The 27,401-nt window shown below is 36.7% G+C and overlaps 1 protein-coding gene across 3 annotated transcripts in view; it reads left to right on the plus strand.

Moving 5' to 3' along the window:
- Positions 1-1,653: 1,653 nt before the first annotated feature.
- IL33 (interleukin 33) overlaps positions 1,654-27,401 on the plus strand; it is a 36,111-nt gene continuing 10,363 nt past the window's right edge. For 2 of the 3 annotated variants that reach the window (XR_013387733.1, XM_077911899.1), the window contains exons 1-2: positions 1,654-1,757; positions 24,903-25,010. Coding sequence is in view for 2 of the 3 variants with exons in the window: in XM_077911899.1 (XP_077768025.1) it covers positions 24,926-25,010 (85 nt within the window). In the remaining variant the exon portion in view is untranslated. Of the gene's footprint in view, positions 1,758-22,047; positions 22,199-24,902; positions 25,011-27,401 lie in introns of those variants that run through there. The other variant, XM_077911900.1, reaches the window with a different exon arrangement.

The raw sequence follows: 27,401 nt of genomic DNA on the forward strand, positions 1-27,401 counted from the left end.
GAGATATGGAAGTGTCCCCTGGGTGGCAGTTGCAATAATTGGGGCTCTAGAAGAGTGTATAAACTCTTTTCTGGGAAGTCTTATCAATCTCTAACAAGGCCAAGGGGGTATGCAAGGATGGTGTATCTTTGTTTATATTGCCCGGATGCACTCCTCATCCTCTAGATGTATGGGATACCTAAAGCCTGTCCCTCAGGCTGAAGCTCCAGGCTAAATAAATAGATCTTTTTCACAGAAAGATTGGGGTTGTGTTTTAGTTTGCTGTCTGTGTAGTGCCTTGGGGTTGATGGCCCACCAAAAACTATCTTTCCAATTGTTACAGTCTTGGCCACCAGAGTCAGGCAATCAAGGAGTGTCCCTTGTATGGATTGTGCATGCCCGCTGGTTTGGGCAAGACAGCTAGAGAGTGTAGGAAGTGGGTTATCCTCACCAGCTTCAGAAATGCAGTTGAGCAGATGTTTTCACTACATATCTGCCCCTCCTCCCCGAGCCTTCAGTAATGCAGTGCAAAAGTACCAGCTTTGGGTTGAAAGCTGGAATATAGTAACTACTTGCTCTTGCCTACCCCAGCCAGGAAGTGGAGGGGCACTACAACTGCCCCTGTGCTCTCTGGCCTCAGCACATGGTGTAAGTGCTCCCCCCTCCATCACAGCAAGGTTGTAAGAGGGTGCTGCATCTGAGCTCACCTGCCTATGCTTGCAGGCTACCTGGAGAGTGCAATAACTGTGTCCACCAGCATCTCCATCTCCAGGAAGAACCTTAACTGCCCCCTGCCCCTTCAGCCAATGCTTCCAAATTGGCAATGAATGTTCCTCATATAGTATAGGTGCTTTTCAAACTGCTATTTTTTCACTGGGTCTTGGGACAAGTAAGACTATATATGAGCTCTCCAAGAAAAGAGTCTCAGTTTTTTTTTTGTTTTTTTTTTTTTGGAGTCTCAGTTTTTTATTGTATTCTGGGACTCCTTGTCATCAGACACACTGGTTTTCCAAACCAGATTTTGGAGTTTGTCTTTCCATTGCAGATCCCACAGGCTGGGGCACCCAATATGGGAGACTAACTTTTTACTCCTCTGGGAAAAGCACCCATCTGGTGGTGTCTCCTTCGCTATTGTCTGTTGCCATGCCAGGGGTCAGATTTATTTTTTTGTGAGTTTCTGTCTGTACCTCTCCTACCCATCTTGATGTTCTTTTTGTTGTATACTGTTGCTGCTATTCTTTGTTGTGGAAAGCAGTTCCTCTAGTTTGCAGGGAATCGATCCAATATGTAGCTGTAGATTTGGTGTGTTCATAGGAAAAGGTAAGTTCAGGAACTTCTCATCAACAAATAAAACCCTCTCCAAGAATTTCCATATGGACAGTGCTGAAGGTGAAGTTCAACTCTAAAGAGAGCCAAATTGTAATGTGTGGGGGCAGAGGAGGACTGTGAGTTGGAAATGGGAGTGGGAAGTTGCATATAAGATAATTCTGATGTGAGTTGGAAATTTTTTAAAAACCATGAAATCTACAATTCTTGTATTAAATTTTAAGATGGAGATGGGGAAAAGACAGAAAACAGGGAATCTTGAATGTTGACAGGATTGTAACTCTGTTGGCTCTTTGAATGCAATTAAAAACCTACCAAAATCTCACTTACTCAGATCTCTTTCTTACAGTGATTTGGTTCTCTGCCAAACTTTGGGTAATAAATAGAATCTGCAAGCTCTCTGAACACAGAGCTGCAGCTTTTCAGAGGAGAAATCAAAACAAGATTACACGGTAAGAATAAAAATAATATTCTGGTACTTTTTTTGTCAGGTTTGGTAAAATAAGATCTTGGGAACCACATAGAACTGGTTTTTCTTTCTATAAAATAAAGGATTAGGCTGATTTGTTTTTTATTGCCAATACCAGTAAAAGTTGATAATAATAATTGCTACTAACTTGTAATTCCACTTCAATTTCCTTTGGATGATTTGGAAAATTATTAATAAATTGCTAAAATTGATTATAAAATAGTCTTTATAGTAAGTTTCCCTCCTCTACCACAAAACTTTATAAAACAAGTTGATAATTCTACTTCATATTCCTAACACTTATCCAAAATAAACCTACTCACTATTATTTACCCGTAGCTTTAAAAAAGGGGGACAAATAGAAGAACTGAGAGGGGCCATCCCTTCAAAATAATCTGCTCAAAAATAAACAATTTTTGAAAAAAAATTTTTTCAATTTTTGAAAAAAAACAATTTTTGAAAAAAAAACAATTGGTATCCTAAGTGAGTAAATTCAAAAGCTCATAGTTTTGCTACTATTCATTTAAACACTTTCTTTATAAGATTGTTTTATTCGCTTTATTTCTTGCTGTCTGCCCTGTGGCAATTTTTTTTTCCTGCACTTTTCTCTGCCTTATCTTCCCACTCATAAATACATGCCTCCAGACTATTTTAATAAAGAAAATGGCATGAATCCTAAAGTATTGTGGCTGCACGAAGTTGATTTCAGGTCTTTGGAAATTTGAGAGTTTAGGAATAGGTGTAGTTGGATCTTCCTGATCCCTTCTCAGCACTGTGCCTCTTCAGCTTGAATCATCCCTGTATGCCACTGTGGTCCAATGCTGTTCCCAATAAATCCCTACCTATTGCTTCTTACATTTGTCTTTAGAATATTTGTGCTCCTCTTTAAATTTTTTCCCTAAAAAGACATAGTTCTGTGTTCAGTAAACTTTAGAATCCTCTATTTCCCAAAGTTTGGAATGCTTGAAAAGAATCATACAGTTGAGTAGTCTCCTGAAAATTCTTCCCTCTTTATAAATGGGAAAGAGAAAGAGGTACATCTTGGCTGTAGATATTATAAGCTAAATAGTGATGGGAAATAGAAAACTATCTGGGTTGTTGCTGAGAAAATGAACTAGGCTGCTACAAGTCAAGGACTATAGGAAATCTAAGATCCTTTCAGAAAAAAATGGAAAAAATGTGAAATTTGAGCTGCAGAGAGCAATGCTTGCACAGAGAGTTCTTAACTACTTAAGGATAACTTAGAGTTTGAAACAGAGCCAAAAGTAAAGCAAGAGATTGAGAAATGGGAGCTGCCACTTCTGGTTAGGGTCAGCAGAGGAACAGAGCTTCTTCTTCCCAGAACTAACTTCTGGGAATGTGTCTGAGATTCTATTGTAAAAAGTTCGCCCATGGGGGAATTAAATCATTACAGGGAAATACTGTGGGGTGTGTATGCATGTGTAGCACTGAAGGGAGGAAGAAAAATAAACACCAAATATTTTTGCCAGTAAATCTTGAGAAGAATCATAGCACAAGGCCTTTTTTGGAGATATGTCTGCAGAATTAACTCTTTACAAAGAAGTTCTGCAGAGGGAACTGCATTGAGGGAAGAAAAAAGTGTACATGGGGGGAGTTTTTATGTCAGTAAATCAGGTAGCATGAAATCCTTTTTGGAGATGTGAGTATGACTGTGCCAAAAATCAATGCATTTTTTACTCAACAAGTTGAAATTTTGGTAAACACAGTGGAAATCAAAAGTCAGATTTTTTTTTTATATCACAGCTTGTAGCGACATTTAGAAACATTAAGACCAAAAATCATCTCCTTGAATAGCAGAAAGAAATCTTAATTCCTTCAAACAAAATGATACTTAGTTCAAGGATTTCAGGAAATTATGGTAGAACCTCTCATCTTTTTTCAGTTTCCCTCCAGATTCTCTGCTCTTTTTCAGTTTCCCTCTGAATTCTTTGCATATTTATATGCAAAAGTAAGCTTTAAGAGGACACAGTCTTACTGGGCAGGCAGAGTTCACTGTTGCAGAATATGGGGAAGTAAGGAGATCGGGCGCTTCCTCCCTGTGACAGGCTCCTGGCAGATACTCACAGGCTGGCCCGGTTATTGTCCATAGATCACGCTGTATCTGTGAACATAATTGTTTTTGTTTTGCTCTATGCAAAGAGTGCAATATAACATAATAGTAAAAATACACAGATTTTTCAAGTTAGACAGGCTTTAAATCCATCATTTATCTACTGACTACCTGTGTGATTTGGGATCTTATTTAACTTTCCTGGCCCTGATTTCTTTTCCCTTTGGTATAAAATATAAAACAAACAAAACGGTACCTATGAAAATAAAGCAAGTCAGAAGAAGTCATTAAATGTAACTCTTATTAGTCATGGATCATGTACTAAATGTGAGGTATTGTCCCTGCATTACCCATTTATCCTGAGAGCATCTCTGTGAGATAATATCCTCCATTTATAAAATTCAGCAAGAAAAATTTGGAAAGATTGTACTGACCCAAGATGACACAATCATTAATTTTCAAATCAGAGGTTAAAACCCAGAGTTAAGCCCGATGAAGGAAAAGAACCAAGAAAAAAGAAGATGGATTCCAAACACTTCATTTAGTGAGACTTTAATTTGTAAAGCCATTTTCTATTTAAAGTTCCCATAATTTTTGAACAGAAAAATATTAGTGAGATGACATTCAAACCTTGCACTTATTTTTTTAGGGTTACACTCATTGCCATCTGAGGGAAAATTTCCCTGTCAGCCACCATTTTCTTATGCAACGTCCTTTCCCATTGGTATTACCAAAACCAAGAGGAGTCCACCCACAAACTTGACTGCCTGCTTTCACTTTTAATTAGCTATATTAGTTACTGGAGGAAATGAAAACTTGTCTAACAGTTCAATTTATAAGTAGAATGTTAAATGAAGTGTGATATTCAAAGTCCTTCCAAGTCATTTCATTCGTCACTATCTGTCCAACCACAATGACCTATTGAATATGTATCATATGTATATGATTTTCATAATAAATTTTACTTTATTTTTCTTATAATCAGTTTTACACAGAAGTTTACACACACACAAATTTTGGTAAACAAACCCAACTGATGTTTTGCAAAAAATAAAATAGTAGTAATACTACTATATTGGTAATCTGTAAAATTAATAGTAAAAATAGTAATAACAGTACTGCTAGGGCAGCCCAGGCGGCTCAGGGGTTTAGTGTCACTGGCCCAGGGCGTGATCCTGGAGTCCTGGGATCGGGTCCCACATCGGGCTCCCTGCATGGAGCCTCCTTCTCCCTCTGCCTGTGTCTCTCCCTCTCTCTCTCTCTCTCTCTCTCTCTTTCTGTGTCTCTCATGAATGGATAAATAAAATCCTTTAAAAAAAATTAACAGTACTGCTATCGGCCATTTGAATTTTTTTTTAAGATTTTATTTATTCAGGAGAGACACAGAGACAGAGAGAGGCAGAGACACAGGCAGAGGGAGAAGCAGGCCCCATGCAGGGAGCCCCCATGTGGGACTTGATCCCAGGACTCCAGGATCATACACCAGGCTGAAGGCAGGTGCTAAACTGCTGGGCCATCAGGGCTGCCTGAATTTTTTTTTTAAGATTTCATTTATATATTGGAAAGAGACAGCAAGAGAGAACATGAGCAGGAGGAGGAGCAGAGGGAGAGGGAGAAGCACACTCTCTGCTGAGCAGGGAATTTAATGTGGGGCTCCACCCCAAAACCCCAGGATCATGACCTAAGCCAAAGGCAGACATTTAACCAACTGAGCCACCCAGGTGACCCTGGCCATCTGAATTTATTTTTAAAAATGCATTTCAAACAGTTACTTATAAGTTTTCAAAATCTTGTCCTGATACAAAAAAATTTCAGTTTATCCTATATCATGCTTTTTCTTTCATACATATTTTATTGGTTTTAATGTATCTATTTGTATATCCATACTATTATGCTATAATTTTGTTTAAATATAAAATTATTTAAACATTAAACTGTTTAAACTAGCTGATATGGAAAACAGTATGATGATTCCTCAAAAAATTAAAAATATAACTACCATATCACCCTGTAATCTGACTTTTGGGTATATAACCAAGAGAATTGAGAGAAGGATCTTAAAGAGATATTTGTATACCCATGTTCATTGCAGTATTATTCAAAATAGCCAAGAGGTAAAATCAACCCAAATTTCCATTCACTGATAAATGGATAAAGAAAATGTGGCATATAAATACAATAGAATATTATTCAGTCTTTGAAAAGAAGGAAATCTTGTCACATGCTGCAACATGAATGAATCTTGAGGACATTATGCTTAGTGAAATAAGCCAGATACAAATACTGTATATTATATTATGTCACTTATATGAAGGGTCTACAGTAGTCAAACAAATAGAAACAGAGAGTAGAACAATGTCACCAGGGGCCTGAGAAAGAGGGAAACATGGAGTTGCTCTGCAATGAATAGAGCTTCAGTTTTGCAAGATGAAAAAGTTCTAGATATCTGCTGCAGAACAGATTTAGTTAACACTACTGAATTTAATACATTTAATAAAATTTAATTACAAATTAATTAAGGGGCAGCTGGGTGACTCAATTGGTTAGCGTTTGCCTTCAGCTCAGGTCATGATCTCAGGGTCCTGGGGTGGCTCTGCATCAGGCTCCCTGCTCAGCAGAGAATCAGTTCTCCCTCCCCCTCTGCCTCTCCTCCCTCTCATGTTAAATCAATAAAATCTTTAAAATAAAATAAAATTAAAAATTAAAGTTAAATTAAAAGAAAAAAAGAAGAGCTTTGAGTATGGGGGGCAGGGGGGAAATGTTTAAATAATCCAGCTGTATTTAAAGATATTATTAAATCAGTGTTGAGAATACATTAGTGGTTTGCCATTTCATTTTAGGATTTAGAAGAAACCAATGTAGATTACATTTAGACAAAAAAGAAAGATAATTTGTATCACTTGATATGCTTTGGATGCCAAAATAGAATAATGCATTGAACATGGCTTAAAATATAAGGACACTTGTTGGTCACTTAACAGGAAGTTCTAAAGTGGGCAGTCCCACAGTTGATGCAAAGAATCAGTCATCCCCTAAGACCCAGGCTCTTCTGATCTCTCCCTTTATGGGAGATGGTTGGCCCAGCTCTGAACATCATCACATCCTCACAGAGGCCAGTGCAAGCCAAAAAGTGCTTACCCTTAAGGAAAAAAATTTTCCAAAACCCCAGACACAACTCCCCTTTGTTTCACTGGCAAGATCTGAGTCACATGCCTATTGCTAGATGCATTATTGGCAGACAGACAGGATTGACGTGAATGGCTTATGTTTCTGCATATCTAAATTTATTCTTTGGGGAAAGAAAAGAGATTTGTCAGCTAAGAAACAACGTTCATCCCAGGGAACTCCCAACATCCTCTAATTCCTGCAGAACTCAACCTTTTTTGTTTTTGAGAGCTTTATGAAAAGAAAAGAAAGAACTTCTGAGAAGGGCAAACTCTTCAAAATTACCATGAGGAGTCTGCCTTATTTCAAAAAACACCTCAAAAATCTCTTTTAATCTAATTTTCAATTTCTTCAGGTCAGAAAGCTAAGTCTTTAATTGGGCATAACAGAACCACTTATTTTGTACTAAGAAGAGAATGTGTGCATTTCCTGTCTGATAATTTTCCAAATAGCTCAATGCATTCTTAAACACAGATGCTGACACTTCTTTAATTATTTTAACCATAATATAGAGTGCTTACTTAATTCTGTCAATGAGTCCCTTTGACCACTACACTTAAGAATGTGGAATGTAGAGGCACCTGGGTGGCACAGTGGTTGAGCATCTGCCTTTGGCTCAGATCATGACCCTGGGGTGCTGGGATTAAAGTTCCACATCAGGCTTCCCTCAGGGAGCTGCTTCTCCCTCTGCCTCTGTCTCTGCCTCTCTCTGTGTGTCTCTCATGAGTAAATAAATAAAATCTTAAAAAAAAAAAAAACAGAACATGGAATCTATATATTTTAGAATTCACTGACAGTCTCCCTTTTTTTAACTTAATATTTTTTCATTCACATATAACACACATACAAAACTGCACAAATCATGACTGTATAGTTTAATAAACTGTCGCAAAGTGAACAAATGTAAGTAACCATTTAAAGAAATACAAGGATATAGAACTCTAAGATCCTCCTCATGTCCCCTTCTAGTCACTATTCTGTACCTCAAGAATAGCATTATGCTTTCTAATATGTTACATTCAATTTGCCTGCGGGGTTTTTGAACTATTTATAAATGAATTCATACCGTATTTACCCTTTTGTTTCTAGCTTTTCACTCAACATTGTGTTTGTGAGATCCATCTTTTAGCTGCACATAGATGTAGCTTGTTTATTCTCATTTTTGGTTAGAATTCCAATTCTAAATAAATGTGCAACCGTTTATCTATTATAATGTAGATGAACATTTTCAGTGTTTCCAGCTTAGCATTATATGACTAAGACTACTATGAACATCCCCTTATTATGTCTTTTGGCATTTTTATACCTTTCATATATACCTTCAAGTAGAATTGCTGGCCCAAAAGTATGCACATGTTCAGCCATAGTGAATACCATCAAATTATTTCCGAAAGTGGTTGTAGCGATATGAACCCTAATCAGCCATGTAGAATAATCCCATTTGTCCCAAATCCTTGTAAATACTTGATATTTTCTATCATCTTCATTTTAGCCATTCTGATAGGTGGGCATTGTGGTCCTCCTTTAATGCATGCATTTTCTTTACCTTCCCTAGAAATCTATTATGTCAGTCTAAGGCAGCTAGTAATTTCCCCCCAGACTTGAGTTAGCTAAGCAGACACAATTTAGAAAAAAACAAAAACAAAAAAACAAAACCAAAAGAAAAACATGTCTTCCCTAAGATTGTAATTTTGGAGTTGATGCATTTGTCTATTGTTTCCCAGTTACAAAGCAACATTAATTAGGGAACAAAACAAATCATCATATTGTATTTGCGTTCCAGGGGGGAAAAAGTCAAGAATCACTTTAAGTATCATACCACAGAAGGAAAAAAAAGGATTATTCTCTTAACCCCATGATCACAAATTTAGTTTTTATGGACTTTTTTTTTTTTTTTTAACAAATCTATACCTTTATTTATTTACTTTTCAGTAAGTTTAGATCCTTGAAGGGTACAGCATCACACGGATTCTGTGGCTTTAGCAGGAAGGTTACTTCAAATTTGCCGTAACCGTGTCACTGTTTCCATGAGCATGAGTTACTTTTCCCCAAATTACTCAGTTTTTTTCAGTTTGCTACCAGGAGTTACTGTGTTATTCTTTGCTGTGTGCACATAAGCACATCTCTTGCCTAGATAAAATCCAATTTCATCTCTGGAATAAACACTTTCAATTTCAAAAAGAGCTGTGTGCTCCTTCTGGTTCCAGAGACCTCACTTACAGCCAGCAAAAATGCCCATGGACCACAGACATCCATCGTTTTAGGATTCCTGTTCCTACCAGGCCTCCAAAGTTTCCAAGACAGAAGAAGATCTAGTTTTTATAGACTATACCACAAACTAAAAAAAAAAAAAAAAATTAGTCAAGGTATTATTGAATCATTATGAGCTAAAAATAATCTACTCTGATTAATTTTCTTAATTAAAACATTGTTCAAATAACATATAATTTAACAAAGTATCTGCTTTGTGAAATTTATCACAAGCACCTGATAAAGCAGGTCACATCAAGATCACATGTGACATCAAAATAGTAAAGGCTGACTAGCTGACCAGTTTTTGTTTTAGCACAAGGACAATTCTTATCTTCTGGTTCGGTGTCAGGAGGCTGGAATTTATTTTTGAAACTTATCTTTAGTCTTCATAATATAATTTGTAAGTACTTGACTAACCAGTAGTTGGTTTTTGCTCTTAAAGAGAAAACTTTTTTTGTAATGTTTTTATTTTTAAAGGAGGTCTGCTACATTTATCTTCCACCAATGCAATGTTTTGTTACCTCAGCTACTGCTTAAGGCTGCCCTCTCTTGCTTCTAAATTTTAGAGATTAGAACTCCTCTTTCCCCATTTCCATAAATATTTGGCTCATCCTTTTAGAAGTTCCTCTTGTTATTCCTTAGTTTTCCAAAGCCTACTAGCTCCCAGGATCAATTCCAGAAGTATCTAAGTGGCTTCCCTATGCACTGGAAATTGAAGTTAGGTATACTTTCCTTGGCTTTAAATATATATTGGTGGCATCTGGAATAAATTTCTCATCAATGCTTTATGTGGTTGAAAAATGTACCATACCCAAGTCTGCCTCTTTAAAAATGAGCCAATTTAAAGATATATATTACATTCTACTCTGAAGATGAGCTTCAAAAATGTAAATATGCCTGTCTAAAAAATATCATGTTTTCTCTTAAAAAACAGCAAGTCATCTGATACAATTTAAGATACTGCACAAAGAACTGTATACTTGTTAGGATCTCAAATTATGCAAATATTAAGGTACTTTAGGCTTTGAAGTCTGGGCACTATCTCCAGAATCAAAATTAACAGTAATGTGCAAGTTTTATTCTTAGTTAAGGAATCTACTTATGTTGTTGCCAATTCCAGATGTTCTTACACATGTTGGTATATATTTGTAGAGAATTAGGCAAGACTCAGGAATAATTCTTCCATACATACATATACATAGATGCAATTACTATCTTTTCATGAACACAGATGATAGATTTTAAAATATATACAAATGATATATACATTTATCTTGGGACACAACCCTTTCAAGTTATCTTTCTTTGTGGATCTAAGCATAAATAAAGTTTTTAGAAAGCAAAACAAGTTAGGTCTAAAGCAGTGAACTGAAGCAAAACAGATTGTACTTCATCTCCAGCTTTGGGTGCTGATTCATGACTCAGTGACTCAGGTATATATACATACTGTGGCTTGGCACCTGCTTTCTCTGTGTGTATTTCTCAGCAAAGCCTTTCTCCAGATTGAGATTTTTGCATCTATTCCCACTTGTTCTGCCACCTTCTACAGAATGCTGTGTCAGAACTATTTTCTGTAACTCTGCTTTAATTACATCTTCTAAAACCTTTCTCATTCTACCCTCACATTATATTATAAGCTTAAAGGAAACAAAGCTTCATCTCCTTACCCCCACCTGAAAACTGAGCAGCTTCACTGGTTCCTAGAGATGGGACACGGTACTGTGTAAGAATGTATTAAAACAGTTATTAAATCCCATACGTGAAACATAAGGACAGCGCCAAAAAATTCCCTGATAAACTGAAACTATTCTCTGTACTTTCTTCACACTTTGTTTTTCTTTGCTATTGTTTAGTATTGTAAACAGCAGAAGGGTAGAGAGGAAAGAGCAGTGACAGCTACCACCTTGTGAGCTGGGAGACCAGAGTTCTCGTCCTGACTCCACATGTACCCATTCACTAGCTATGTGACTTTGAGTAAAGATCTGCTCTTAATGGTTCCAAAAATACCTAATATTAATTTCACAGATATAGGGGCTACTCTAAGACTTCCTATGTATCCATAAACCAAATCAAAAAAATTTGAATCTACTTATGTTTTTTGCTTATGTGAAAATTTTTTTCCTCATCCCAGTAGCTTAATTTTCCTCAAAGACTGACAATACAACTTTCTCTCTTTTTAAAATGTTCTGCAGGTTCATAATTAATATATCAAAATATGGATTTCTTTAATTTTTTTTAAACTTGCTTGGGATTCTTAGATCTGAAGATTGGAGTCCTTCAATAATTTTGGAAGTTCTCAGCCTTTGTACCTTCAAATATTTCCCTTCCGTATTTTGTCATCTCCTTCTAAAATTCCAAATAGATACACATTATCTATCCTCCAAGTTTCTCACCCCCTTTTCCATCTCTATGTATCTTTGAATTGTATTCCAAAGAATATCTTTTTTTTCCCAAAGAAAATCTTCAAATATATTTTCTAGTTGACCGACTCTTCTTCATCAAGTTCAGTTGCTATTTAATCTGCTGTTTAATGAAGTTTTAATTTCAATATTAATTTTTTTTTATTTTTAGAGATTCTATTTGGATCTTCCTTAAATCTAATTTTTTCTGTTCCTGTTTTCAATAGTGTTAGAACTCTATCTAAAGATATTAAAATCAGTTGTTTTATATATCATTTCTGATAGTTCTAACCAACTTTACAAGTTGGGTCCTGCCATCTGTTCTTACTGTGGCTCTCACCATGGTGCCTAGTGTTCTTGTTTGTTTTATAAATTTTGATTGCAAACTACTCATTTGCCCTGGAAATTTTGCTGTAAATGAATACTTTGCGGCTTGGGCAATAGCCGAGTTCATCAAGATAAGATTTGTGTTTGCCTTTCCCATTTTTCTTGAGACACTACCAACCTAAAGCTATTTTTTATTTAATTCTCTATTTCAGACTTTTGGAAACACACAGTGTGATTTCATACTGCAAACCCACATGGGGGCTGACTTCTCATGAGGAGAGAAATCCTCAGAAGAATGGTTTACTTTCTATCTATTGCCAAAGCTAAGTCAAACACGCTTCCTAGAGGTCCCCTTCTGCCAAGTGAGGTTATTTATCTCAATCACCCTTACACTGCAAGAGCAGCCCTTTGGGTGTTCAGGCTTAGGCCATGCATTATTAGAATCCCCATGTTAGGCATATCCTGGGCTTTATCTCCTGGACCCTGCACTTCATGTAGTTGTCTACCCTGTCTCCAGGATGTAGCAGACAACTTTAGGAAAAAGCCAGGGTTTCTTGCCTCCCAGTATTTTGAATACTATACATTCTTTACTTTCATTCCAGTTCAACAATGAGTTTGAAAAGATCTTTTTGCATATTTCTTTCAGAATATTGATTGTTTTTGGCAGGAGGATTGGTCATAGTAACTAATCCATCATTATAATGAAAACAAAGTCTCTGATTAACTTTATAATGGGCAAATATTAAAATTTAAACATATAAGCCAGATTTATTAATAAATAAATTACTTATTTTTATTTTTTTAAGATTTTTAATTGATTGATTTTTAAAAATCTCTTGGGGTTCTATGCAATAATACTTATTCAGACAAACTTTCCACTTCTAAAAAAGTTTTTGAAACTTCCCTCTTCCAACCTTAAACTGTGATGATTTTTTCTTATGATGCTGCTAAATCTACTCACCAACTAGACCACCAATGATGACCACCGTCAATGAACTGGCTTTAATCTCATTCTCTCTTTATAGGGTTAAATAATCCAGGTGGCAGGGATTTATGCCAGATTATCAAAACTTTAATTTGTTTTCTTGTAGCAAAACCGTTTTGATCAAGTAAACTTTAAGCAGAAACCAACTATGGATAAGGAGTTTCTGCTCTGGGTGTGGGGTATAGGCAGGAAGATCTGAAACCCAAGAGGTTTGGATTCCTCGACCCTTTTCTAGAGCACCTTATGAATTCTGAAAACGTTTGCTTCAGGTTTTAGCTATGGAATCTTGGGCAAATTATTTGATCTTTCTTCGCTCCAGTTTTCTCACCTATAAAATTGGGAAAATAATAGTACCTCCCTGACAAAATTGCTCTGATGATTGAGTGATTTAAATATATAAAGCACTTGGTACAGTAGTTGGCACACAGTAAATATTATATAAGGGTAAATTTTTTAAAAACACAGAAGAACTTTTATTTTTTTATAAATTTATTTTTTATTGGTGTTCAATTTGCCAACATATAGAATAACACCCAGTGCTCATCCCATCAAGTGCCCCCCTCAGTGCCTGTCACCCACTCACCCCCACCTCCCACCCACGCCCCTTTCTACCACCCCTAGTTCATTTCCCAGAGTTAAGAGTCTCTCATAAGAACTTTTATTTTAACTCTACATACTCCTTAGAACTTTTCTTTTAACTCAGCATACTCCTATTGAATTTTTTATGTTCCACTGAATTTTTACAAAATCCATAATTTGTGTATTACTTGTCTAATTTTACTTAAAAAATTTTGTTAGTAAAAGAAAATGATCTCAACTTTAAACTTCAGAATTAAACAAAAACCAAAGACCTATTTGTTCCATGTTGCTTCTTTCCCATATATTGCTTTCCTCAAACACTTAAAGAGTTTCCCAAATCCATTAAAAAAAAAAGAAAAAACTACACTATAGACTTTCTCTCTGCAGTTTTGCCCTAAGACAGAATGTAGCCAAGTCCATGGCTCACCTGGATTTCAAATCTGTCTCTGCCTGAGATATGGCTCCAGGTTACTTAATTCTCCCCTTGTCTAACTCTATCATCCTATCATTGTGAAGTAGCAAAAGGAGAGGAAGAAGGCACAGGGCTGAGGCAGAACTTGTGGATTTTTCTGAGAATGACATCTTTTGGGGAGCATGGGGCTGGTACAGCTACTGTTATTGAAGAAGTAACTCAGGGAAAGGGAAAGAAAGGGACTGTAGTGGGAACCTGTATAGGAGCACAAGAAAGAGTCAAAGGGATAAGAAGATCCTGGCTTTCATGCACCTTCTTCATTTTTGAGATGAGGAAACTAAGACCTAAAGAGCTGAAGAGCCCTGCAGGGCAGGAGCAAATCTTAAGTCTAAGCTTGAGAATGAAGGTCATTCTACCTCTTCTTCAAAAATCATTAAAGATTTTGTTCAACACATAGTTAGGTCTCCAAAGTATGTGAGACATGGGGAGGGGCACCAGAGGGGAATAAAACAACACACTCAAATGAATGATTTGAAATGTTTGGTCACACTAAAACCACAGGGCTTTAGGTCAAACAGAAAGTCAGCTTCCTTAAATGATTTAGAAAGAACATTGACCCAGGAATGAGTTCTATTAGGGTGAGTCATATAAAACTGTCATCTTTGTAGGCCAAAATGTAGTAGTACCAGTCCCACACTGCTCAATCCACAGTTCCAGCTCCACTAGTCAGTAGATCTTTGGGATTTGAACAAGGTCTCCACATCTGTTCAGTGTATAGTACCTTCTTTACCTAGTATGCACGGTTTTTGCAAGGACAGATCCAAAGTACCCAGTATTTCCTGGGTGGCTGCTATTGATAATTGCTTGGGAAACAAAGATGACTAAGGTACAACCCTTGTTCCCGAGGAGCTAGCAGTCTAGCTGAGGAGTTAGGAAATTGAATATAGTTTGATGTGATAAGCAAGTAAGAAAGGAAGCAATAAATTTTGCTTGACTGTGGGTGATTAGGGAAACAAAGGCATTTGAATTGGGCTCTAAGGGTTAAATAGAAGTTTCCCAGACAAAGAGGAAGAGGCATCTCTAGCAAGAGGGGAAGTTTGAGCAAAAACATGGAGGTATGTAAGTGTGTGGTGAATTGTGGAACAGTAAGAAGTCCAGTGGGTGTAAAATGTACAGTGGGGAATGGGGGGTGTTGTGTGATGTTAGAAAAGTTGAAGGAATAGGTAGTGCTAGTGAATAAAAATGATGGAGTAAGACTACATCCAGGAAAACTGTGGGAAGGCATAGAAGTACTTCACAAATGCTAAGTGAAGAACAAAAAAAAAGTTTTCCTAAAAACATAACATCTCTACCCTTCTCTCATAGTGGTTTGACTTGAGTTATACATTGATTTGCTAAATTGCTTCCTCTTTGGGACAATGTTATCTTCTGGGTCTGGCTGAGGAGCATGTAGAAACTTTCAGAATGGCAGAGCCTCAGAGACAGGAAGTGATTCAGTTTGAGGAAAGGCAATGCTATCTCATGGTTCCTCAAACTTCAACCTCTCCTTCTTCCACATCACTTTTTCTGATCTCCCTCAAGAAAGAAGTGAAACCAGTGTACCCAAGGGAACAGAGGATAATGTGATTACTCTCTCATCTCACCCTCTTTCTCCTCCTCCCCTGTAAAGTCTCCCAACATGATGTCATATAGTGTTGCCAAGCTTAGTCATACTGCCCATTTCCTCTCCCTCCTACCAGCCAGGACAAGTTTTGGGACACTGTCTTCTTCCAGTAATTTTCTAGTACCCAACAATGGGTTTGCATAATTACACAATACCTTCATAAGTCCTCTGCCCATGCAAGAGCATGCAAGCTTCATAAGGTGATGTTAATTACGCCTCATTCTACCAATGGGTCCCATGGAATAAAAGAAAGAAACAGATGGACTTGAGTTCAGATCCTAGCTTTGGTACTTACTAAGACATTTTTAAATCTTTCAATCTCTATTTCCTTATTTTTAAAATGAAAGCAATCATACTCAAAGACCAGAGTCATGGTGACAATTAGAGATAATATATGTAAAGCATCTGGCCCACAGAAGAGGCCCATCACCATTATTAAGAGCTTGAACTAATGCAGAATCCTTGCTGACTTCATTCCTTCCCTCTAACTGTCCTCTGTTTTTCATATGGTAGCCAGAGTGCTCTTTTAAAAACAAAAACCAAGTCACATCTCATATTACTTAAAACCCTTCCTTGGCTTCCCACTACATTTTGAGTAAAATCCAAGCTCCTTCTCCTGGCCTCCAGAGCTTAGCCTGACCTGGCTTCTGTCCCCTTTCATCACCAAACCCTTTACATTATACTATCCTCATTGTCCACTGCGTTCCAGCCACACTAGCTTGATCAGCATCCTAAATACTACAAGTTCTGTCAGGACTCTTGGCCCTGGGGTTTTCTCTGCCCAGAGGGCACCCTCTGTCCCTCCCTTCATTCTTTACACCTTTAGGAGTACAGCATAAATGTCACCTTCTGTGACCACACTACTTTAGTACTACTCTTTATCTTTTTTACCAGCCTAGTTCTTATTTATCACTGTTTATAAATGATTTATTTGTATGATTATTTGCTCAATATCTATCTCCCCAAAAGAAAGTAAATTCTGGGAGGGCAGGAAAAAGTTTGTTTTGTTCACTACCATACCCCCAGCATCTAGCCCAGCACTAGACAAGTGTTTGAGTTATTACTGTGACCATTAGTAGGGAGCACTCCGTGCTGTAGTACAGATAGATGCAAATTCAGCATCATTTGGGACCTTGGGATCTTAGGAGGGCAGAATTTCCCTACAATGATTACTAGGTATCTTTCTTTGCAAAGCATTTAATTACTTTCCAGGGCATCAAAGGTTGAGTTTTATATTTTATAATCCAAATTTTCCATAATTAACATGTATTTTTAATAAAATTTCTTATAAACTCTGCAGGTTAACAACAAGCCTCCTCACAGGAAATCTAATGAAATGAATTTATTTTAAAAACAAAATTCACAATAAAGAAAGAAAGACCAATAGGTTTAACATGGTAAAGTGTATTGGTATTTTAAAATCAAAGGGCATTGCCTGACATATGAAAGGTGTTTAGTGATTTAATAAATGACTTCAGTTGATCAGATGTAGATAATAAGACAAAGTGAAATGAAAATTTTCATGCAATGTCCCATGGGCTAATGCTGTTGGACTACATGGTCCCTGACAAGTTATGGGCACTAGATATTTATTGAGTATAAATTTCTGGAAACCTTCTCCAGGGAAACAAACACACACATTGCAACTTTGGAAATGACTACCCTTCATACATTTTCTATTGTTGTTGCTCAGATGGGAATCACCAACTAATGAATTTCTATGTATTTATTCTATTTATTTAGAATAAATAGAAATCTAATTTCTTGTTAGATTAAAATCTTCTTTCAAGTTGTTTGGGTTTCTTTTTTTAATTTTAATGTGTATCATTTCATCTGGAATGTCTTCTCCATCCTTTTTTCTTAAAAAGCTTCTTCTATTTCCTTTTATTATCTAAAATGTGGCTTTCCCCTGGCAACACCACTATTATCAAAATCCACTCCACTTGTGTGCCCATCTCCCAGGGCTAACAGAGAAGTGGCACATTTCTCATTTTCTACTGGGTCTAACTACATATCTTAATTTCTTTACATACATGGGGACCTTGATGTCCTTTTCTGTTTGATATTGCCTTAGCTGATGTCACCATTGGTGACTCCAGTGCTTGCTTTGAAGACTCTTTAATACTCTTCCAAAGTTCACCCACAAAACCTCATCCTGACAACCATTATCATCAGAACTTTTCTAACTCCAAGATCGGGAACATTGGAATTCCTTGGTGTACAAACAACCTCATCTTCCTACTTCTCCCACTCCCGTTTTTGTATCCTTTTTAAAATCATTTTTTTAAATTGTGGTAAAATTTATCTTTTTAACTATTTTTATGTATATAGTGCAGTGGCATGAAGTACATTCATATTGGTGAGTAGCCATTACCACAATCCATGTCTAAAACATTTTTCGTCTTCTAAAGCTGAAACTCGATATCCGTGAACACTTGTTCCTCATTCCTCAGTAAATTCTTTTTGCATTCTTCAAGCAAATATTTACCCTCAAAATTTAAAACTCATGCTTATTTCTCCTAATTTCTGTAATTCTCACAACCTACTTTATGAAGATTCAGGCCATTTTTACAAAACTATCAAGTTTGTGTAGCTTAAAATTTCACATCTCTCCCATTCTCTTGCTTTTCCTCCTCTGCTACAGAAAAAGTATGCATCTTCCTTTTCAAAGCCACCCCTCCACTAATATTCTTTCCCCTCTCTCTGTCTCCTCTGGGAGTTTATTATATCAGTTTTTTCCTTTTCTTTTCTCTTTTTTCATTCTCCTTTTATCTCTACATTGAAACAAGCCCAAGAGTCCCACATCCCAATAAAAACAAAAAAACAATAATATCATAATAGCATGTATTCAGTTCCCACTATGTTCCAGCTACTGTGCCAACTGCTTAAAACATACCTTCTGGCATAATTCTTGAAATGAGCCACTGAGTTCAAATTATGATAATGAAACTGAGAGCTTAGAAATATTGAGTAACTTCCCAAGACTAACTTGGGAAGCAGCATTTTCCCTTCTCCATGCCACTCTTTCAAGATACCATTTTCTCTTTGTTTCCTTTTCATTACTGTATTTCTTTAAAAAGCCTCAGTTTCTCCTCCACATTGTGCAATCCACAGCAGTTTCTTGGAGAGTCCCATGCTTAATGGACTCTCTCCAAGGTCTCTAATCTCCAGCTGGGTCTCTGTAGTGCTCATCATCAAATGTTCCTTCTTGAGATGATTTTTTCTCTTAGCTTTAATAATATATGACCTCTTCTTTTTTCTGGTTCTCTTTCTGGTTTTCTTTGCTACTTTCTTATCTTCTCTTACCCCTTAAATGTAAGATTCCCTGTAGTTCCATCTAGACATAGCCTGTTCTTCCTCTTCCACACCTAGCTGAGACAATCTCATGTGTTCCTACATCATCAACTCTCATGCTGTAACAAATGCAATACCCATGTAGCAAATCCACATGGCTAACTCTGGCCTCACCCACCCACCCACAACCTAATTCCAGCTAAGTGCTAAAATTTCCATACTTGTTCCTCAAGTATCTCAAACTCCGTCTATCCCACATCAGACTCATTACCTGTGCCTGACAATGGACTCTTGAGTTTCCTATGCTGAACCACTGATACCCCCCTTTACTTCCATTCACCTCCTCACTTCCCCAGTCCAGAACTGATACAAATACATCCAAAAAGAGCTGTGGAGGCTTTGTGATGGACGCAATCCTGAACTGAGAGGGAAACTTGCATTAAAATCCTGATTTAGCCACCAAGGAGCTGAGGGACTTAGTGGAGCTGGAACAGGGATCTCTGGGGCCCTTTCTGACTCTAATATTCAAGGACTCTATACAATGACTGCAGCACTCATCACCTTCATCCCTTCCTTATTGGCTTCACTAATATTGTCTTGGCCCTGTCCTCACTGCTTTTTGCCTGGACTATTTTAATTGGCCTCCTGACTGGCTTTGTTTCCTGTCTTTCTCTTCTTTCATTATTTCAGATGATCTTTCACACAACCATAAAATTACATTCCTAAAACACATTTGTATAATACTTCTCACTAGCTTTAAAAACTTTTAAAAGATTCCTGTTGGCTAGAGGATAAAATTTGAACTCCTTATTGCTGCATTCACAGCCCTTTACATGCTAGTCTCAATAAAATGTATGAAACTTCACTTTGTCTAAATTGGATTACATGTGTGGTTGAGATAAGCACTGGAGGGGAAAAAATCCTATTCTTTATACTAAAAGTAATAGTGGATCAGAGATTTAGGTATTAAGTAGTAGACAATAAAATTTAAGAAAATGGTTGATAAATTTATTTTTATTTTAGAGGAGTGGAGGTCTTTTGAAGCAGGACACAAAATCCAGAAATTCTAAAACAATATTCTTTTTAATTTCTTTTTATTGGAGTCCAATTTGCCAACATATAGCATAACACCCAGTGCTCATCCCATCAAGTGCTCCCCCCTCAGTGCCCGTCACCCAGTCTCCCCAACCCCCGCCCACCCTTCCTTCCACCACCCCTTGTTCGTTTCCCAGAGTTAGGAGTCTCTCATGTTCTGTCTCCCTCTCTGACATTTCCCACTCATTTTCTCTCCCTTCCCCTCTACTCCCTTTCACTATTTTTTATATTCCCCAAATGAATGACACCATATAATTAAAACAATAGTTAAATTTGACCACATGAAATTTGAAAATTTATGTATGGCAAAAAAAATGCTATTAACAGTCTAAAGATAAATGGTGCTGGGGAAAATTTTTCAACACATGTCACAGGGTTTCATTTCTTAAGTTACAAAGAATTCATATAAATCAATAATTTATAGAAATTGATAACAAATACATTTTTAAAAAGATGCTTAATTTCACTAAATAAATAAAATTCAAAACCATGAGATATTTTTTACTCTTTAGGAAGGCAAGTTTTTAAACAGTTTTTATTTAAAGTCCAATTAGTTAACATACAGTGTAATATTAGTTTCAGGTGTACAATATAGTGATTCAACACTTCCATATATCACTTTGTTTTCATCATGACAAGTGGCCTCTTTAATCCCCATCACCTATTTAACCCATTCCCTACATATCTCCCTTTGGTAACCATCAGTTTGTCCTCTATAGTTGACTATAGACTGTGTTTCTTGGTTTGCCTTTCTCTTTTCTTTCCCCCTTTGTTCATTTGTTTTGTTTCTTAAATTCCACTAGAAAGGCAAACATTTTGAAGATGCACTACTGCTAAGGCAATGGTAAAAAGAGCATTCACCTGGATCATTGAAAAAAATATAAACCAGTACAAATTTTAGAAATTCAAAGGGGTAATATCAGCATTTAAGATGCACAAAGCCTTTGTTTTTTTTTTTTAATTTATTTATTCATTTATGATAGACAGAGAGAGAGAGAGAGAGGCAGAGACACAGGAGGAGGGAGAAGCAGGCTCCATGCCAGGAGCCTGACGTGGGACTCAATCCCAGGACTCCAGGATCGAGCCCTGGGCCAAAGGCAGGCACCAAACCTGTGAGCCACCCAGGGATCCCCTGCACAAAGCCTTTGATTCAGCAATCTTACTACTAGGAATTTGTGCTACCAATGAAAATACAAAAGTTTACCAAGAATCACAACACACACACACACACACAGATGTCAACTGCAACATTGGTGATAATAGGAAAGAAGAAACGAAAGGAAAAAAACAAAACAGGGCAGCCCTGGTGGCCCAGTGGTTTAGCGCTGCCTTCAGCCCAGGGTGTGATCCTGGAGACCTGGGATCGAGTCCCGCATCGGGCTCCCTGCTTGGAGCCTGCTTCTCCCTCTGCCTCTCTCTCTCTCTCTCTCTCTGTCTGTCATGAATAAATAAATAATAATCTTTAAAAAAAAACAAAAACAAAAACAAAAACAAAACAGAAACAGCCAAAGTGTTAATCAATAAAAGATTGGTTATGGTATACTTCTATGATTGAATGTTAGTTATAATGTTTCCTGTATAAGAATGTTTCTGACATTAATTGGAAAATCAAAAAAGCAGCTTACAAAATAATACTTGCAGTAGATTCTCTTCTTTTGTGAAAAAAATTGGTATGCATAGTATTTCCGTGTTGGAAAAAGAATGTCAGGAAATATAGCATATCTGCTTTCCTATCATTTATCCATTTTCTGAATGTACATCATCATTTTTATAATCAGAAAAAAATTACCTAAAGTTTTCGACTTCCCAAAAGAGAAAGGTAATGAAAGTCTGTGCCCTTGCATGCTCTACATTAAGCAATAAACAGTACCTAGAGTCCATGTCATAGAGGCTTCATAAAAATTAATGATTAACTGAGTATAACTCATTGAAAGTGTTGCAGTTAAAATAATCTAATAGGTCTGTTTAGTATTTGGCTGTGGAAATAAGATATACTCCCACTCATTCTAACCCATTCAACTAGCACTATGCATTGCCTCATTCATCAAACACTGCCACCCAATGTTGCTTAATCCAAGCGCATATATATAAGTAGAGTTGGAATATAGCATCAAATATTATCAAATGCTGATGACAAGAAACTTCATTATTTGAGACCAGCCCCTCATGTTTATAATTAAGGTAAGTTATCATAACCAGTGTGCAAGAATTGGACACTTGCCTGTTATTGGGAAAAGCAGCATGAAAGAACAAGTGGTTTTTATATTGCTATTTATTCTGAAATATCTCTGACTTAAAAATAGGAGAGTAAAGAGTAAATTTTAAGTCTGAAAAAATAGTGAAAACAATTTAAAAATCTTTTTTAAAGTAAAAGATTTGTAGGTTTAAAGAAAATGTTTTGTTTTTAGAATAGGGTTTGAAAATACTTATTTCCTCACTATGCTTTTTGACTCATCATTCAATTCTTTAAAAGCATCTGATTTTCTCTATGTCAGTCATTCCATTGTAAATGTATTCATTTCTTATCTGTGTTGCTCAAATCAGAAAGCTAATTTGGTTTAGAGCAGAGATCCCCACGTGTGTTATCTCAAATTAGTCTATGTTAATAGATAGTCCATGTTAACTGGGGTGTTCATAGAGGTAGAGGGAGAAGTTACAAGATCAAATAATTACCAAAAATAATTAGTTAAACAAAAGTACCGTGAATCATCAACATCTTTACTATGCTAATGTGGTTCTGACTTCACAAGAGGTGGAATATAGATAGAAACATTTCCCAGATTTATTTGAAAATGCAACAGTTTGTTGCGGGTTTTTAATTTTTTTAATTTTTAATTTTTAGAAGTTGATTTGTTTTATTTTGTTTTTTTAAAGATTTTATTTATTTATTCATGATAGACATAGAAACAGAGAGAGAGGCAGAGACACAGGCAGAGGGAGAAGCAGGCGCCATGCAGGGAGGTCGACGCAGGACTCATCCGGGACTCCAGGATCGCGCCCTGGGCCAAAGGCAGGCGCCAAACCGCTGAGTCACCCAGGGATCCCCATGTTGCGGGTTTTGTTTTTTTGGTTTTTTTTAATGTCCATCCAGGAGAACTTCTCTCTGGGACGTAAGGATCCTTGGATAAAAAAAGAAAACAAGCAAACAAACAAACAAAAAAAAACCAATCCAGCATTACAATGTTCATGTTATCAGTAAAGTGTTAGCTGCATACCCACTGAGTGCAGGGTATTATTTGAACTATTTTCTGTAAAACTTAAAATTTAACTACAGTAAGATTACCTAACTGCACTATTCTACATTATGATTACCAATTAACTACCATATTTAAAAATTTACTATTTCTGAAGAGGTTGGACAACTGACCAAGCATTTGAAGTTAAATTCCCGGTTCTGATTATTTCCTTCCTACATTTGGAGGAGGGAAATAGAAGACACTGTGTGGAAGCTCTAGCTTAAAGATGGAAATCAGACTAGATTCTGGTCCCAGTATTGCTTTTGTGATTCTGGGTAAGGACATTATCTTTCAGTCTTAGCCTAATCATTCATAGATTTATGGGCTCAGACAAAATGATATCTAAGGTTCCCCGCTTCTAAATATTCTCCATTGAAGATTTTTGTTCATAAAGCCAGTTATAAATAGGATGGTTGCATGTAAGATTCTAGTTCCATCTAAACAAGACAATTTTTAATTTCAATCTATTCAAGGTTGTTCAGAAAAAAAATAAAGTTGCATCTTCCGAGGAGTCCTCTAATGTCCCTTATCCTTCTAGAAGAGCTGATTCATTTAAAGTTTGTAAAAGATTTAAATAGCAACCACTCCTGGGATAAACTGAATATATATTTTTTAATCTAGGGAAAAAAGGGCAATGCTTAATCCAAGTAGAAGTAACTATTAGAATTTCAAGCAATGTAAAGGAGAATTAAGACTGGAGAAGTCCTGTTCCCTCCACAATTCAAAGCACCACTACCTTACCTTGATGATGAGGCCAGGCAGTGGTACCCTACTGAATTAATATGAAGCTTCCTACAATTTATAATAGAAAATGCAATATTCTTACAGTAAGGTACCCTGACCCAGCTTGATACTCAAGGCACAACATTGACTGATGATCCTTGCTTGAATCAAATATTACATTGGGGGGTACAAGATTTATTTTTCTGATTCTATCATTCCTTCTGTAATGAATAAATCCCTTGTTTATTCATTCTTGAAGAATGCTATGGACTAGTGGGTTTCCTTTTGCATTAAATACTTTATAGTGAGTTACTATCATTATTCTTTCTGATACTCAAATTGTGCCAAATTTGGCCAGTGAGAAACCCTTTAAGGGAGCTCCTGTGTCCTTTGGACACAAACTCACACATTTTTGAATGACTACTTTCTGGCATAACTGAATATTCCATATTTACTTCTACATTCTGAGCCCAGACCTAGCAAGTCCTGGTTCCCTTTACTGGAAAAATATTTAGAAATTAAGATATGGGCACACTAATATTGCTGATTCAGATTTAACATTACAGAGATTTTCCCTTGACTTCTTATATTTTATATTTGTATCCTGCAGTAAAAATTCTATAATATCAATACATCTACTTATTTGCTCCATCCTATAGTATAGCAAAAACATTCAGAATCCCAATATCAACAATACTACGAACAATAAGCCCACTAAGTGAAGTTTAAGAATTCCTTGTAGTTCTTTTTGTCCTCTGAATGTATTCTAATATGGATATACTTTCAGAAAACTATATTCAAATTTTACTGAAATAATTATTTTCTTTATGTGGCTATGTTATTAATGTTATTTTGAGTTAGTCACAGTTGTTTCTGTTTATTTTCAAATTGAGGCAATTGAACTAATATTACATTTTAATCCACAGAAGCTTCAACAACAAAGGCTAAAATGAAGTATTCAACCAGGAAAATCCCCCCAGCAAAGATGAACAGTTCAGCAGACAAGGCTTTGGTAAAATCTCCTAAGCTGAGAAGTAAGGATTTAAGCATTTCTTGGTTTACACACTATTTTTATCTGTTATCAAATTCTTATTATTCTGATGTTCATATATGCTACCTGATAATAGTGATAAACATACATAGCCCTTTACATCAATTCCTTCTCTCTACCCACCTCTTTCCAACTAATCTCAAAATCTTTTTCCTAGATTAACAAAATTTTAAACTGATCTTCATTCAACCAACATCTATTGTATATAAAATATACACCTTTGATGTATCAAACTGTGGTCTTGATTTGCAACTTCTGATAAAGGAGAGAATCAGAAGTGAAGATATTTGAAGAGGCATGAAGATATCCATGCTTCAAATAAAGCAGAATTGATCAAATGATGCTCGAGTCTATCCAATTGCAAACTCAAAGGAGTTGTAATAAATTGAAGGGTAAATAAAGTCAGGTAGTAGCCATAGCTTTAAGATGAAACGGCTATATCTTTGATCCTGAAAATTATCCTAGGGGACATCGGGGTGGCTCATTTGGTTAAGTGCCCTACTCTTGGTTTCTGCTCAAGTCATGATCTCAGTGTGGTGAGATCCAGTCCCACAACAACCTCTGCACTCAGCAGGAGTTGGTTTGAGATTTTCTTCCTCTGCCCCTTCCCCCACTCGAATGTGCCTACACACCATGTGCTCTCTCTTGTAAATAAATAAATCTTTAAAAATACATACCCTAGAAAAGAATTATGCAAATTTATACTCACATTTTTTTCATACAAAAGAGGGACCACAAAAGAAAGTAATGGAACCCTGGCCAAACTAGAGAGAAAAATAAAAGATGAGGAATGATGGCAGGGACTGGTATGCCTTTGTCCTTTGTTCTCTTCATTTCCTTGAACCTCTTTAAGGCTAGAAGAGAAAGCAATGTTAAAGAATATCATTTTCTGTCTTCTCTAAGGCTCTGGCCCACTCGTGCTGGTTTTAGTAACCAGGGAAAACATTCATTTGACTATGGTTTTTGCATGGCCAGAAAATCACAGTTAAGTTAGTCCTTTTATTTGTGTCTGAGTCAAAATGCTGTGTATAGAAGCAGTGACTCAGTGGAACTGACTCTGTGTCTTCAAATTCCCTCTGCCCTCCCCCAACCTGTCATGTGCATGCCCTCTCTCTCTCTTTTTTCTTTTTAAAGATTTTATTTGTTTGACAGAGAGAGAGAAAGAGCACAAGTAGGCAGAGTGGCAGGAAGAGGGAGAGAGAGAGAAGCAGGCTCCCAGTTGAGCAGGGAGTGCAATGCAGGGGCTCCATCCCAGGATCCTGGGATCATGACCTGAGCAAAAAGCAGACACTTAACCAACTGAGCCTTCTAGGGGCCCCATGCTCTTTCTCTCTTATAAACAAAGAAAAAAAGAAAATAAAGAATGAAAGAAGAAGAGAGAAAGAAAGAGAGAAAGAAAGAAAGAAAAGAAAGAAAGAAGAAAGAAAGGAAAGAAAAGAAGAAAGAAAGAAAGAAAGAAAGAAAGAAGAAAGGAAAGAAAAGAAGAAAGAAAGAAAGAAAGAAAGAAAGAAAGAAAAAGAAAGAAAGAAAGAAAAAGAAAGAAAGAGAAAGAAAGAAAGAAAGAAAGAAAGAAAGAAAGAAAGAAAGAAAGAAAGAAAGAAAGAAACATGAGGGAGCAGGCTGGAGTTTATGTCAGAGTTGCAAACATTAAAATGTAACCCCTCCTTTAAGGGTGCTATGGCCCTAACAGCTCCTTTATACCATTTAAAAAGTGATAAAGATAATCCCCAAACCATTTATATAGCTTTGGAATGCAGCACATTTTTTTCATTGTCTCTTAGCAGATCTTCTTTTCCAAAGATGCTGGCTCAGTTTAACACTAAGATTGTCATTATTTAGATACTCTTGGCCAAAATTTCCAGATATCTACAAAGTGTGTGGCAGGTATGAACCAGTTCTCAAAATTCAAGGTACAAGCAACGTCATATCTTATTTTTCTAAATGAACTGCTCTGAGCCCCCAAGCAACAAAGCAAGAAAGCTTGTTTTAGTTCCTTCTCCTAACTTTGGGCTAGCAGGATCTGACACAATCACAACATCACAAAACCCAATATCCACCCACTAGAGGTACACATACAAACAGGTTCCATATCAGTCTGGGTCATCACCAGAGTATTTCACCTCTAGTGCCAACAAGGTACAAGACTTAATGAGCTAGAGAAAAGCCCCTCCCCAAATTCATTCTCTTCCCAGTTTCCAGGAAGCTGCTCCCAGAGTCAGGGCATTTTTCTCTGCTACTTTAAGTCCTCTACATCCATCAACCCTTTCCCTGCCCTGATAATCCAGCTTCCTTAGGGATCTAGTCAGAATTTACAATATGGAGGCCTTGGGACAGATCCATCCAGCAGAAACATTTTATTTGGCCTTAACACTAT

The sequence above is a fragment of the Canis aureus genome, chromosome 10 (assembly GCF_053574225.1).
Source record: "Canis aureus isolate CA01 chromosome 10, VMU_Caureus_v.1.0, whole genome shotgun sequence".
Lineage (NCBI taxonomy): Eukaryota > Metazoa > Chordata > Mammalia > Carnivora > Canidae > Canis > Canis aureus.